The sequence below is a fragment of the Heliconius melpomene genome, chromosome 10 (genome assembly GCF_056956725.1).
Source record: "Heliconius melpomene rosina isolate 202511_hmr_F chromosome 10, ASM5695672v1, whole genome shotgun sequence".
Classification (NCBI taxonomy): Eukaryota; Metazoa; Arthropoda; class Insecta; order Lepidoptera; family Nymphalidae; genus Heliconius; species Heliconius melpomene.
In genome coordinates this window covers 4411096-4423446 of record NC_140398.1, presented here as the reverse complement: position 1 = coordinate 4423446, position 12351 = coordinate 4411096, and the positions used below count along the sequence as shown (strand labels likewise).

Below are 12351 nucleotides of genomic sequence, written 5' to 3'. Positions count from 1 at the left end.
TACTGTTTTCGTTTTAATTGTGTGTAACAATTCGTTTGTCATTAATTCGAAAACAACAATCTTATAATATTTTTCATGTCATATAAATTTCATTTAACGACTATTTCACACTTTTTATAGTACAGTAAGTAGGCAGAGGGATCTCAGTGTTAAGAAACTCCGTCCCCACCATTTTACAAGACATTGCATCTTGAGTGGCGGAACTCAACATACATTTCGTACTCAAACTACGTTTCGTTTTGTTACCAGAGCAAAAAAGAACAAAACAATTCATTATCTCGAGTTAAACCGAAACCACAACTTTCTCCACTCTCCGTATATCGTTTATGCACCACGACAGCCTCAATCCTGACTAATAGAATATAACATATCTATAATACAATGAATATTCACAAAAACTAAAACCAGCATATGCACATAGCAGTTCCTCTAATACGGGGCAGTCGGGGGCAGTCGGGGCACCCTCATGAATATTCCATGTCCAGCGTGATTTATTGCGGACGGTCTTCCGTCTTGCCGCTATGTATTTGTAGGTAGGACCGCGTATGTAGGTACGACTAGATTTATGGTGCGTCGTTCTGAATTAGATTTGCTCTGATGTCTGACTTTAGTGCACGGATTGGTCGTAACGTTTTGATATTTTGTTGGGTACCTTAAAGTTGTTTAGATAAAATATATAACAAAAAAGCTTTGATTTCCACTCGGGTAGTGAAATATTTAATATCTTCATTTTTATCGTTTTGGTAACGAGGCGAAGCACGGCGTTAAGTTGCGCCACTCAATATGCAATGCCTCCATCGGCGGAAAGTGGGAAACACAAGTGTCTTAATAGGAATGGAGTGTTAACACTAGGCCTCCAAGTTTCCTCTACCTACTCTGCCTTTTTCCCTACTTTTTTTAGCATCCCACTTTATCCCGCACATAACAGAAGGAACCTGGGAACCTAGTGCTAAGATAATGTATAAGACTTCGTTCTCATTAAAACACTTAAATTTCGCACTTTTTGCCGAATTCTGGAAGCATTGCGTGTTGAGTGGCGAAACTCAATGCCGCGTATTGTCTTATTACCAGAGGGAAAATTAGATGGAAAATGGGTAACTATTCCTTCACACTAGGTTCCCTTTACCTATCCCGCCATATTCGGAACACAGTGTGCAGCATGCCACTAAAAATGCACGAATATATATCACTGTTATTTCTGCTATGAATGAAACGTGAGGTATATCAAAAACAAATATTGTCGCGCGGAAATCGAATCCCCTATACGTGATTGTTTTAATGTGAAAACAATATGAAACGAGGTATATTGTCAAACACCGTTATCGTTGTTATCGTTATATATTGTAGTAGTTGAAATGTGAATGTGCAAATTATGGCCGAAGATATTTTTAAAGTTTTATTAGTCGGTTAGTATATTTTTTATTAGTTATTAGTTTTATTATCGGTATAAAGAAAATCTATTTTTTTTTATCTATAGTAAAAAAAACAAAATAACACGAAGCGTTAATATCCAAAACATTTTTACAATATTATTCTTCTCAAGACTAACATTCGCATAAAATTATGTAAATTGTTCTAATACAGTACACAGCTTTGTTCTCAAGTCCCCTTTTATAAGTCCTTTCATGAAGATTAAATTAGCGAAATTATTTTGCTGTTCGTTCCTTGAGTGAATTGTTTGAATTGATTTATATACTTGCCTTATTATTTGTAGTGTTTTGGTTTATTTTATATTTGTGCTGATGCTATAGCTGTCAACACGTTGGTTGTAGGTTCGATTTCTACTCAGGGTAAATATTTATACTTTGTATAAAGTGTATAGATAGACGTTTTGGCTGATCATATTAGATAGAATCACAAAAATGGGCCGTGCAGGGGCTGCTAGTCAAAGAATAAAATTACAATAGTTGTAGACCTTATAAATTATGACAAAAAGATAAGCTTATTTCAGTGAAACTACTAAGCAAGAGGTTCTTACGCTAATAACGGGAAACGTTCTCAACTTGCCCCAATGGTCTAACCACCGAGGACGCAAAAGATCGTGCAAAGTGGAGTAGGTTAAGTAGGAAGGCAGACCCTGGTAATAGCCGGGATTAATGCCAGGAAGAAGAAGAAGAAGAAGTTCTCAACTTGCCCCACTTGTGTTTTTACCTATAGTAGCTTATGGTGTAATTATAAATCTTAATATATTAAAAAAATGCATATTTCTTTATAAAATAAAAAAATAATTATAATCAATCTTTGTAATAATGTATACGGAATTCAATTTATAATTAATTCAAAGATAACCAGAGGTGAAACTCGAGCAATCTGTCTAATCTATAACAGATATTAATGTAGCGTCTAAGAAACCATTAGTACAACGCACTGGCACTTGCATTCGGTGTAATCAAGAGGACACAAGTACAAATGCACTCGATGCACTCAATAACGCAACAAAGTCCAGTATGAGTGCATTGCACTCGGTGCACTCAAGGACGTACTGGTACTAGTGCACAAGCACTCGCTCAATGAGTCCTTGAGTAAACGCACTCAAAGTAGACAAAAACGTACCAGTACTGGTATAAGACTTACCAGTATTAGTGCACATACACGCAAATAAATTGATATTTTATTCACGTCCCCATAGATCCTTTCTACATTGACTTAAAAAGTTGTTGTTTAGTACTATAACAGAATAACGTATCTACTAATTAATTTTATAAGAATAATATAATCACGCTCAAATCGTTAGAGAACCAGAACAATATAAAGAAATAAAAATAATTCACGAACGACACTCCAGCCAGCAAATAAGCTAATCGCAAAAAATATCTATTTACAATTTTTAAGGCAAAGGCAGATTTTTCAGGCACCAGCCACTGACTGGGCTTTATGAAAAAAATGCCTTTAAACGAGAAAGAGGCAAAAAATACGAAGGTAAATATAAAATCAGGAGTGAAATGTTTTTAATAACGTCGGGTAAGCGCACAGTTTTCCGCTAGACAGCGCTCTTTAAGTAGCGGGGCAAATAAACTCGCCGGATGAGACTGGGTCCCGTATAGAAATGATAAAATTATATATTTGTTTATATTTATAAGTAAAATATTATGAAATAGTCGTTTTTCTTGATGGCCACTAAATGTTTCGAAATGTAATGTAAATGATAATATTTAAGTGTAACTTTAAGTTTACTCGTAAGTGCAGCTACTCAATAAGCAGTATCTTATATTTAAGCGAAAAGTGTAAAACGGAGTGTCTTGACACTGGGTCTTCCTAACCTACCCTGATAAAAGCTATAAAGGTGCTAATTTAAAAATATATACGGAACCCCTAAATTATTTAATATAGATCGAGCTTCCACAACACGGCTACTCAGTGAATTTAACGTGTATCCCAGTTGGCTGCTAATGTGAGGATTTATATTTCGTTACACTAACTCTTGTGCCTGGATTTGCTTATAAACGAGGAAAATATTTTTCTAACTTAATAAGATAACAAACACTATTTTATAATAGTTGGAATGGAAGATTCTGGGTTCATATTTTTATTCCAAAATACCTCTTTGACATAAAATACTCATGTCTCAGAAGTTTTACGATGTTCACAACCTTTGCAACTTTATGTTTTATAAGTTTGTACAGCGTTTACTTTAGCACTTGTAAAGTTTAGTTAATATAGTTTTAGTGTAAATTCTATTATTGTTCACTTAGTTTAATAAATTAAATAGATTTATTTTCTTCACTTCTCCGATAAATGGACAGTCCAAACATTTTTTTTTTAACTCCATCTAGTAGGTGCTGAGATGAGGGCGTTCAACAAAACAAATTGTAAATTTTTAGAATTTTAATATACACTTTAAAATTTGGGATATATTTAATAATCAGCTTATTATATTTACCCGATCCCCGATCCCGCAGAGATTCTGGGATAGAAATAGTCATTATTTTCGTCCACAATCCTTTCTTTTTTGCGCCAGGACTGGACTCAAACAATTATATAATATTAAATAAATATTCGCATAGCCCGCTAGTTGAATAACAAGTTTGCTAATAACTATATAAATAATATTAATTACATATATTTTATTACTAAGATAATCTAAGAAGAGTGTAAGGGTTCCATTAGAAGATGTCCATCACTGTCTGCACAGACGGATTGACATATCGGTCGAAAGCTAAAGGTAATTTCTACTTTGATTGGATACTTTCGGTAAATTGAAATGGCGAAGATATTGAATCTTCTGAAATTAATTAAGAAGTATCTATAAAAAAGACTTGATTAAATATCCAGTTGGTAATTATAAAATATATAATTTTGATATTTGCTTGGAATAACAAAAATGTATCGTAAATTAAAAAGAAGACTTATAAACTATCTATAAGTCTTCTTCGATAAATTTTAAATTATATCCAACATAAAAATATTTTTTCAGTTAAAATTCGAGTTCTTAAGATTCGCTCGTTTAACCAAACAATCCATTTAGCTTTAAATATGTTGCTTTATATATATAGATGTATAGTATTGATTTTATGATTTGTAAGGTATTATTTGTAAATAACACTTGAATAACAAAGGAAAATATTTACATTTCTATATATTTTTTATCTTAGCGGGATTTGAACCCTTGCATTTTAGAATCTAATCTTTGTGATAGATAATACATGATAAGTAAAAATTAAATATTATGTATTTTGAAAATTAAATTATATTTTTAAATTATGTTAATTTTATTCGCATAATTATTCCTCTATTTGAATTCCATTATTCTAATATTTAAAGACTACGATTTTCCCGTAGAAAACACAAAAGACTCGGTGTTTAACTGCGTTAATAATTCCACTAAGTTGCTTGAGGCTTTGTTTAAAACTTAAGCTAATTTCCTCAGAAATACGAATACGACAAGTATTTTGTGTGAAAATTAAATTAATCTTATATACATAGAGGCTGTCATGGCGCACTGGCACCATTTAACTGTCCGCGATGGTCGTGGGTTCGATTTGCAATCGGTGAATATTTATTAAAAATTTCTTTTATTAAAAATGAGGATTTTATACACATCCGCTATCCACATATTTTTTTTCTAGAATACATATATATAAGTGCTTCTATTTCTACAGTATACAAGTGCTTAGAGATTAGTCGCTAGTCATCCATCAATCGGCAGTCGTGTGGAAAGCACGACGTGAAGCAGGCACTCTGCCAAGTGAAGCTGAATCTATGTTCAGTATAAAAGTACTCGTTAAATAACAGTTTGAGACTTGTAGCTCTTGAACTTTGAAATAAATTGGTTAATTATTAAGTGAGGTCGTCCTCGTGACGACTGTGTGTTGGCTTCCCACTGGAGAAATGGAATATTTTATATTTTCATCTCCTCGCTTTGGTAACGAGGGTAAAGCGTGGCGGAAGAATTTGGTGGAATGTTGGGAACAGGTGTTAAAAGGGAACGAAGTGTCTTAGCACAATGTTCCCAGACCCTCTGCCTTGCTTTGTGCATAATACAGTGTGAAACTAAAAAAAATATTGAGTACTTATAAAATTGTAAAAAAATCTTATAAGAAAATTATAAATTTCATAGTTGTGGACTCCAAGATTTTTTTTGCTAAGAAAACATTCTTAGAGATGCTACAGACACGTTGTAATCATCAATCGTTAGTACAAACGAGAGGCTTGGAAGCTTGTGCCGAAGCTTATCCAAATGGATTATAAGAAGCCACTAACAGACTTCACAGAACATGTTATACTGAAAATCTTTTTTATCTCCATACATCTCCTGCATATTGCGGGGATGCCAAAGGGAACTTAGATATGTACTTCCGTCCCATACTTACCGCCCTTTTAAAGTCGTTGTGTTATACATAACGAAAGTTAACGCTACGTTTTCTTTACCAGATCAATTTAAAGTTATTATTTTAATCAGCGTCTCGGTAGCTTATCGGTAGACAGAGGGAACCTAGTGTTAAGGCACTCCGTTCCTCGTGTGCGACTGCGCCACTAAAGAATATATCATAAGATTCATCGAGTAGAAATCGAACTCACACACCTCTCGTTCACAGCGAGACGCTATCAAACCATAGTCTCAAATATTAAAAAATATACGTTGCATTTAACAAAAACAATCTGCATTCACACTACAAAATATAGCAATGTTATTACCGTCGCTTAGGGCCGTAAAGGGCGGTATATTACGCTTATCTCCTCTTTAATTGCCTTTTTGCCACTTTATTGTCATTCCCCTGTATGCTTGTATCGCGTTTTGTTACTTTATCGTCATTCCCCTGTGCATTTTTCTCTCTTATTCCATTTGAGGCAGTATCGTCTGGATATTATTACGTTGCGTTGTTTAAGAGTTTTCAGATTCCTTTTGAATATTTTTCAATCATCTTTATATTTTAATAAATGTTTTTTCAAGTTACATTTGAATTTGATATTAATATTGAAACCAAAATTGACACCCAAATATATAAAAGAATCTGATATTAATCAAAAAATAATAATTGTTCTAGGTAAGAATCGAATCCACGACCACCAGCATTAAAGTCACGATAACAAGCAACCAGACTAACAGGCATATCACTATATCTATAATAAATAATACATTATTAAGGGCGTGTTATATTAAGAACTGTCAAAATAATGGATTGCTTATTTGATGGATTAATCCAAGGCAGTGAGCAATTACGAACGCGTACGATACCCTGAATCACGGTATTCGCGTGATAATATTAAATATTCGAAACTTATAGGGCAAAATGGTATAACTGATGTTGCAGGCATTTTTTAAAATTTAAAAACAGCAGGTAGTTTCTTATTTGTTTTGTAAAATATTTGTAATCTTCATTGCGCAGCGGCAAAACGTCTGACTGTATATCCGACAATTATTAGTTGAATTCCCACTCGGAGGAACAAATTTTCTTTTGTCGTTCTTCTAGTGGGAAACGTAGTTTCTTAACACTACGTTCACTTCCTTGAAAACAAGTTAGTGAGTCTGTTACAAAGATCTCTCTGCCTACCCTACTATATGCAGGTTACAACGCAGTTTAGAGGATTTCTTCTATTACATCATATCTGCTAAAAAAAACTTTACCAAATAAACAAAAACCTGACTTATACCACTTCTAAATATAACGCATACCTACATAAGCCTTATACCATAACAACAATATTACATTACCGTTCTTATATTAGGTAAACGAAGGATGGCTTCTGGTTTTGTGCTTGAATATTAATTACATTATTGACTGTATCTCGTTATATGAGCAATATATGGGTTTGTATTTCAATATATTATGTATAATATAAAATAAATATCATGGCTGTGGTAATCCTACAATTTAAGGAAATCCTTACTTTTGGGGATCCGTAAGTAAAACGGGGAAATTTCCCTTTCCTGGGGATCTTTAAGAAATCACGTTGTTCCGTTCCGTGCCGTTCCGTTTGTCACAGTCAGACGGACAACAGAATGATCCTATAAAGGTCCCGTTTTTACCTTTTGAGCTACGGAACCCTGAAAATACAAAAAAGTCAACTCAGTTAAGTTATGGTGAGCCTACAAACCAAAATAAGCACTTTTAAAAGTTAGTAGTCCACAAATCGGAGTCGAAACCGAAATTCAACTCGTAAATTACTGTAACAGATGTTCTCAATGTTTGTTCGAAGCTTTTGCGAGTGTTACGGTTTTGCGAGTGACTTTTTTTTAGCTTACTACAACTGTTTAATGTTTAAAAGCTTTTTATGGACACTTGTGTTCTATTGAGCGGTTATTTGGTTTTTAGTTTCACGCAGTATCCCGCAAATAATAGGGGAGGTAGAGGAAAACCAGAGTTAAGACACTTCGTTCTCCAAGCACTGCCTAATTTTCGAAACATGGCGTGTTAAGTGCCAAACACAATACTGCACTTTGTACATATAGGTACCAAAGCGAGGAAATAAGCAAATATATAATTTTAACTCCGAGTGGGAACTGAACCCACAACTACCGCGTTCACAGCCAGACCCTGTATCACGACGGTCTCCTTTTTCGCTGATATTTTATTTTGTTAATATATTTGAAGGCTTATGATGATGAATGGCATATTGGAGGGTCATCGATCAAAGACCCTTTTAACGCCACTAGCACCAAAAATGATACATTACGATATAATAACAGCGCTGTAGAAGATTATAAAGAAAATATAATTTTGGGTCAACCTTTAAGGGATTTCGGTCTTCTATTACAAGGACATGTCCTTACATTGCTATTTACATAAAATATAATGTAAACAAAATAAAAACGTTGAAAATGTAAAAAAATATATTTTTATTTGCTATATTCTTAAAACCTTAATGGGAACGGAGTGTTTTAACACTAGGTTTCTAGGTTTCCTCTACCAGAATAGCTATGTGCGGGAGAAAGTATGAAATAAGATCTTGGATAAATTTGGAGAACTTAATGATGAATTATGGAATACCAGAAAAACATATTTTAATATACAAATAAATGTACACGCAGTTCTTATTCAACATTTTATTGACCCTTCAAATTTACAGGCACATAATTACGGGTTATATATCTAATAGCGGGTATAATTAATTTAACGAATTATCTAATTCGAGCCCAGCAACAAACATTAAAGGCTCGTATACAACGAAAATCCTAATTAAGGCTCTTCGAAGGCATTTAACTTAATAAACGAATTTTAATTAAAATCAACAAATCAGGTTTCGGGATCAATTGCCTATCTCAAGGTAGGAATTTTGAAATCGCGAGGAAATTTTAATTTACTCAAGTATTTTTGTGAGGGGTGTCGTAATGGTATTTGATTTAGACTTACTCAATTTTTAGATGCTTTTGTTTAACTTGCCGTGTTAGTAAGTGATAAGGTTAACTTAACCTCTTGTAACTTCCATTTGACTCACTGGTCCGATTGAGCACTGGGATTGGGACCGACTTTTACAATTTGATCAGAAATTTAGATTACGACTTTAATTTTCATGATAATAAAAGTACTTATAAACCATATTGTTTTTGAGGTAGATTTTTTTAATTAATATTTTATTGTAATTTAAATATTTTACAAGTTTTTTCTTGTGTAAGTTTTTTGTATAATATATTTTGTGATAAGGATTTTTTAATCATTAGTCCCAAACACGATCGAACCCACACCCATTATATTACATTTAAACACATCTTCTCGCTTATATAAAATATATTTAGTTATACAAGCAAACAAAGGAAAATACTGAAATAAGTTAATTACATCAATTAATCAAGCGCGTTATCGCTGACGGATGGAGTGGGGAGTTCAGATAGATGCGTCTGTCATATAAATTACCTTAAACAGATATAAATATATTGAAATTTAGGCTATTCTATCTCAGAGAATGAAAGGTCAATACGAGTGGGAAACACAAGGTTCAATGCATCTACCGTGCTGCTCTCTCCCAACATGTCGGAGAATAATAATAATAATAATAAAGCCTTTTATTTACCGTTGCCACAGTTACAAACTTAATGCTAATTTACATTTTAATTGTAGTTTACTTTCTAATATATTTATTTTATCTACAAGTTACTAACAATATTTAAGTATATGTTATAAGGAGATATTTTTTACTTATTCTAATTATATATTAGCGCTGATTAATTGTTTCTTTTACTAATTACTTTATAATACATACTCTACTACAGATCACACTAATTACTTGTTACTATTCATTTACTTATTTATTTTTTGTTAACTTTTATTCTAATTTTATTTATAAATTATTTTATTTTCTTATTTAAAATTTTCTAAATTATTTATTATATATAACTAATTTAGTAATATACTATCAGGCAAGGTCCCCAGACTGGGTATAGGCCTCCTCCAAAGAAATCCACTTTTGTCTATGCAGTGCTGTTTGCTTACAATCGGTAACATTATTATGTTGCTATATCTATTCTAAGTATAATAATCTAATATATAATAATCTAAGTCTTTTTATTTATTTATTTTTTCTTTTTATAGCTTTTTTATTCTTTGGAGGGTTTTGGTCGTACTCTTCCGCGGTGACCAGCCGAGTTGGAAGATCTTTTGTTTTAATTTTGTTTTGTTTTTTTTTTTTTTTTTTTTCCTTTTCTTATTAGTTTAACTATGGAGGAGTTGCTTGATTGCTATGCTTGTTTGTTTTATTATTATTCTTATTTGTAGGATTAATTACAAAATTTAATTTTCCTTGTTTTATAACTCCTTCTGAAAGACTGTTTGATGTTTTAGCTGGTACATCCTTTTGTTGTATTTTGTTCTTTTTATTTATTTGTATATTTTTCTGTATATTGATTGTAGTGGCATTTTCAGGTGAAGTAGGTAATTTACGCTTAGAATTATTTTTCCATACAATAAGTCGATCATATTTGATTACAGCTATGTTTCCTTTATCTCTTTCCAATTGTAGTTGTTGTTGTAATTCTCTTCTTTTCTCCAGTATCTGTTTTGAATAATCTTCTTTGATGTAATAATGCGTACCTTTTAACTCCCTCTTTTGTTTCATTATTTTTATTTTTGTTCCTAGGGTTGAGAGAGTAACTACTATCGGACGTGTTCTTTCATCTTTCTTTCCTATTCTTTTGACTTCTCGAATGTCGGCATAATTTAGTTTTACAGAGAGATATTGCTCTAACCAGTTGATTACGTTTCTTTCTAGGCTCTCGTATGTTTCTTCGTTGTTTTCTATACCGAAAATAACTAAATTATTTTTTCTTGCCTGCCTTTCTAAGGCTTGAATCTTTTTTTCTTGATTTTCCATTCTATCTTTCAGATTTTCGTAGTGTTTTTCTATTAATGAAAATTTCTCTTCAAACATTCTACTCATACTGAGAGTTACTTGTTCAGTAATATTTCTTCCCGTTTCTCTGATTTCTTGTTTTTGATCGTTCAATTCTATCGTAATTTTTTTAAGAGCGTTTAAGATTTCTTCCATGATTCTAAAGTGTAATTGTTTTGTCTTAATGCAGGTAGTGGCCTCTGTTGTCGTCTTTTAGCAGATAACTTTAATATTTATTGTATTTTTTTTTTATAAGTCCTGCCCTCTCGTGGTGAGTGGAAGAAGCACTGATTGATTTTCTTTAAAAGATCTATGTATTTACGCCTGTTATCCGCTAGATGGTGTCTTTCGGTCGTGTCGCAATTCCCTTTCGAAATGACTTGCTTTTTTTTTTTTTTAATAATAAGCTCCTAGATTAATCGTTCTTACAATTTGTAGCAAAATGGAACAATAAATCTGTCCAAGAACTGCGTCCACTTCACAATCAATTGTTAGTGTCTAAGTTATGACAAACATAACCGTCAACCGTTACACTGTCACCGGTACTTTGTCACTGTTTTTGCACTTATATGTTCTTAATTGCCGACACTTTACACTTTTCACGTTCTTTTATAGTCCATGGATATATTCCGACACTATTTATTGCAATTTTTACGGTAATTAAATAAATAACCAAAATTATTCACAGAGCTGATGTTGACCGTGGCACAGCAGCGCCCCTCCTCCCCCTGTCGGAGAATATGTTAAGCTTAAAAAAATGTTTGGTCTTTTTTCAGCTTCCCGCTGTATTATAAAAATCGCAAGGTAAGCAGAGGGAACCTAGTGTTCAGACACTCCTTTCTCCACTTTCTGCCGTTGTATTTGTTATAACGTTTTTCCTTGTTACTAAAAAATTTTGTATTAAAGAAAACTTATCAACTTCAGTAAAGTGCTACTCTTCTTAAATATAGAACAGAAGCTGCAAAAACTGCCCAATTAGGTCAATGGGAAAGCTTTCGGTTATTCCAACTTGTTGTTTTTAAGTTTCGCTATATCTGTTATTTACAATAGTGGTTAAATGTTTATTTTGAGTTTTCAGAATAAACGACACAGGTTGAGGGGTTTGATTCCCAATTGACCAAATGATTCATTTCCTTATGCTATGTATCATACGAATATATGCTAGGGTCTGGTCACGTAGTTCAAGTGAAGTTGCGGGGAGGTTTACGGGGAACGAGTTACAGGTACAGGAAGCACCAAAAAAATATACATATATAAATATTTAAAAAAAATGTTTTCTTTTTATATCTAATTCTACCGTAAAAGCTGAAGATTTGAAACAGCTGAACCCAATTGGGAATTTATTCATTGGAAAAGCAATCGTGCAGGCATCCAAATGTATTATTCCAGCCAGTTTAGATGCAGCCCGATAGATCGCAATGCAGTACATTTATATAATAATAAACCGTATTTTAGATGGGCCTGAATAATAAATAAGTTTTCAGATTTATTGATGTTTTTATAACTTTTCTAAATAGAAAGGATATAATAATAGTTTACTTTTTTCTCTGTTTCTTTTAGCCTTCTACTGTAGCCATAGCGATTAGG

At 32.8% G+C, this 12351-nt stretch overlaps 1 protein-coding gene across 1 annotated transcript; it reads right to left on the bottom strand.

Moving 5' to 3' along the window:
* Nucleotides 1–8035: 8035 nt before the first annotated feature.
* On the bottom strand, nt 8036–10920 carry LOC146535228 (uncharacterized). Its single transcript, XM_085191151.1, has 2 exons — nt 10317–10920; nt 8036–8130 (listed from the first exon to the last, which is right to left on the bottom strand). Exons 1-2 carry the CDS (start codon nt 10918–10920, stop codon nt 8036–8038), a joined length of 699 nt encoding a protein of 232 aa, XP_085047277.1.
* Nucleotides 10921–12351: the final 1431 nt, after the last annotated feature.

What these genes read in the sequence shown, in the direction of transcription:
- LOC146535228 (XM_085191151.1), bottom strand. Translation starts at nt 10,920, where the DNA reads ATGGAAGAAATCTTAAACGCTCTTAAAAAAATTACGATAGAATTGAAC. An exon ending in ATGGAAAAATAATTCTAAGC is followed by an intron (nt 8,131 to 10,316) that starts GTAAATTACCTA and finishes AATCTTCTACAG; the next exon opens with CGCTGTTATTATATCGTAAT.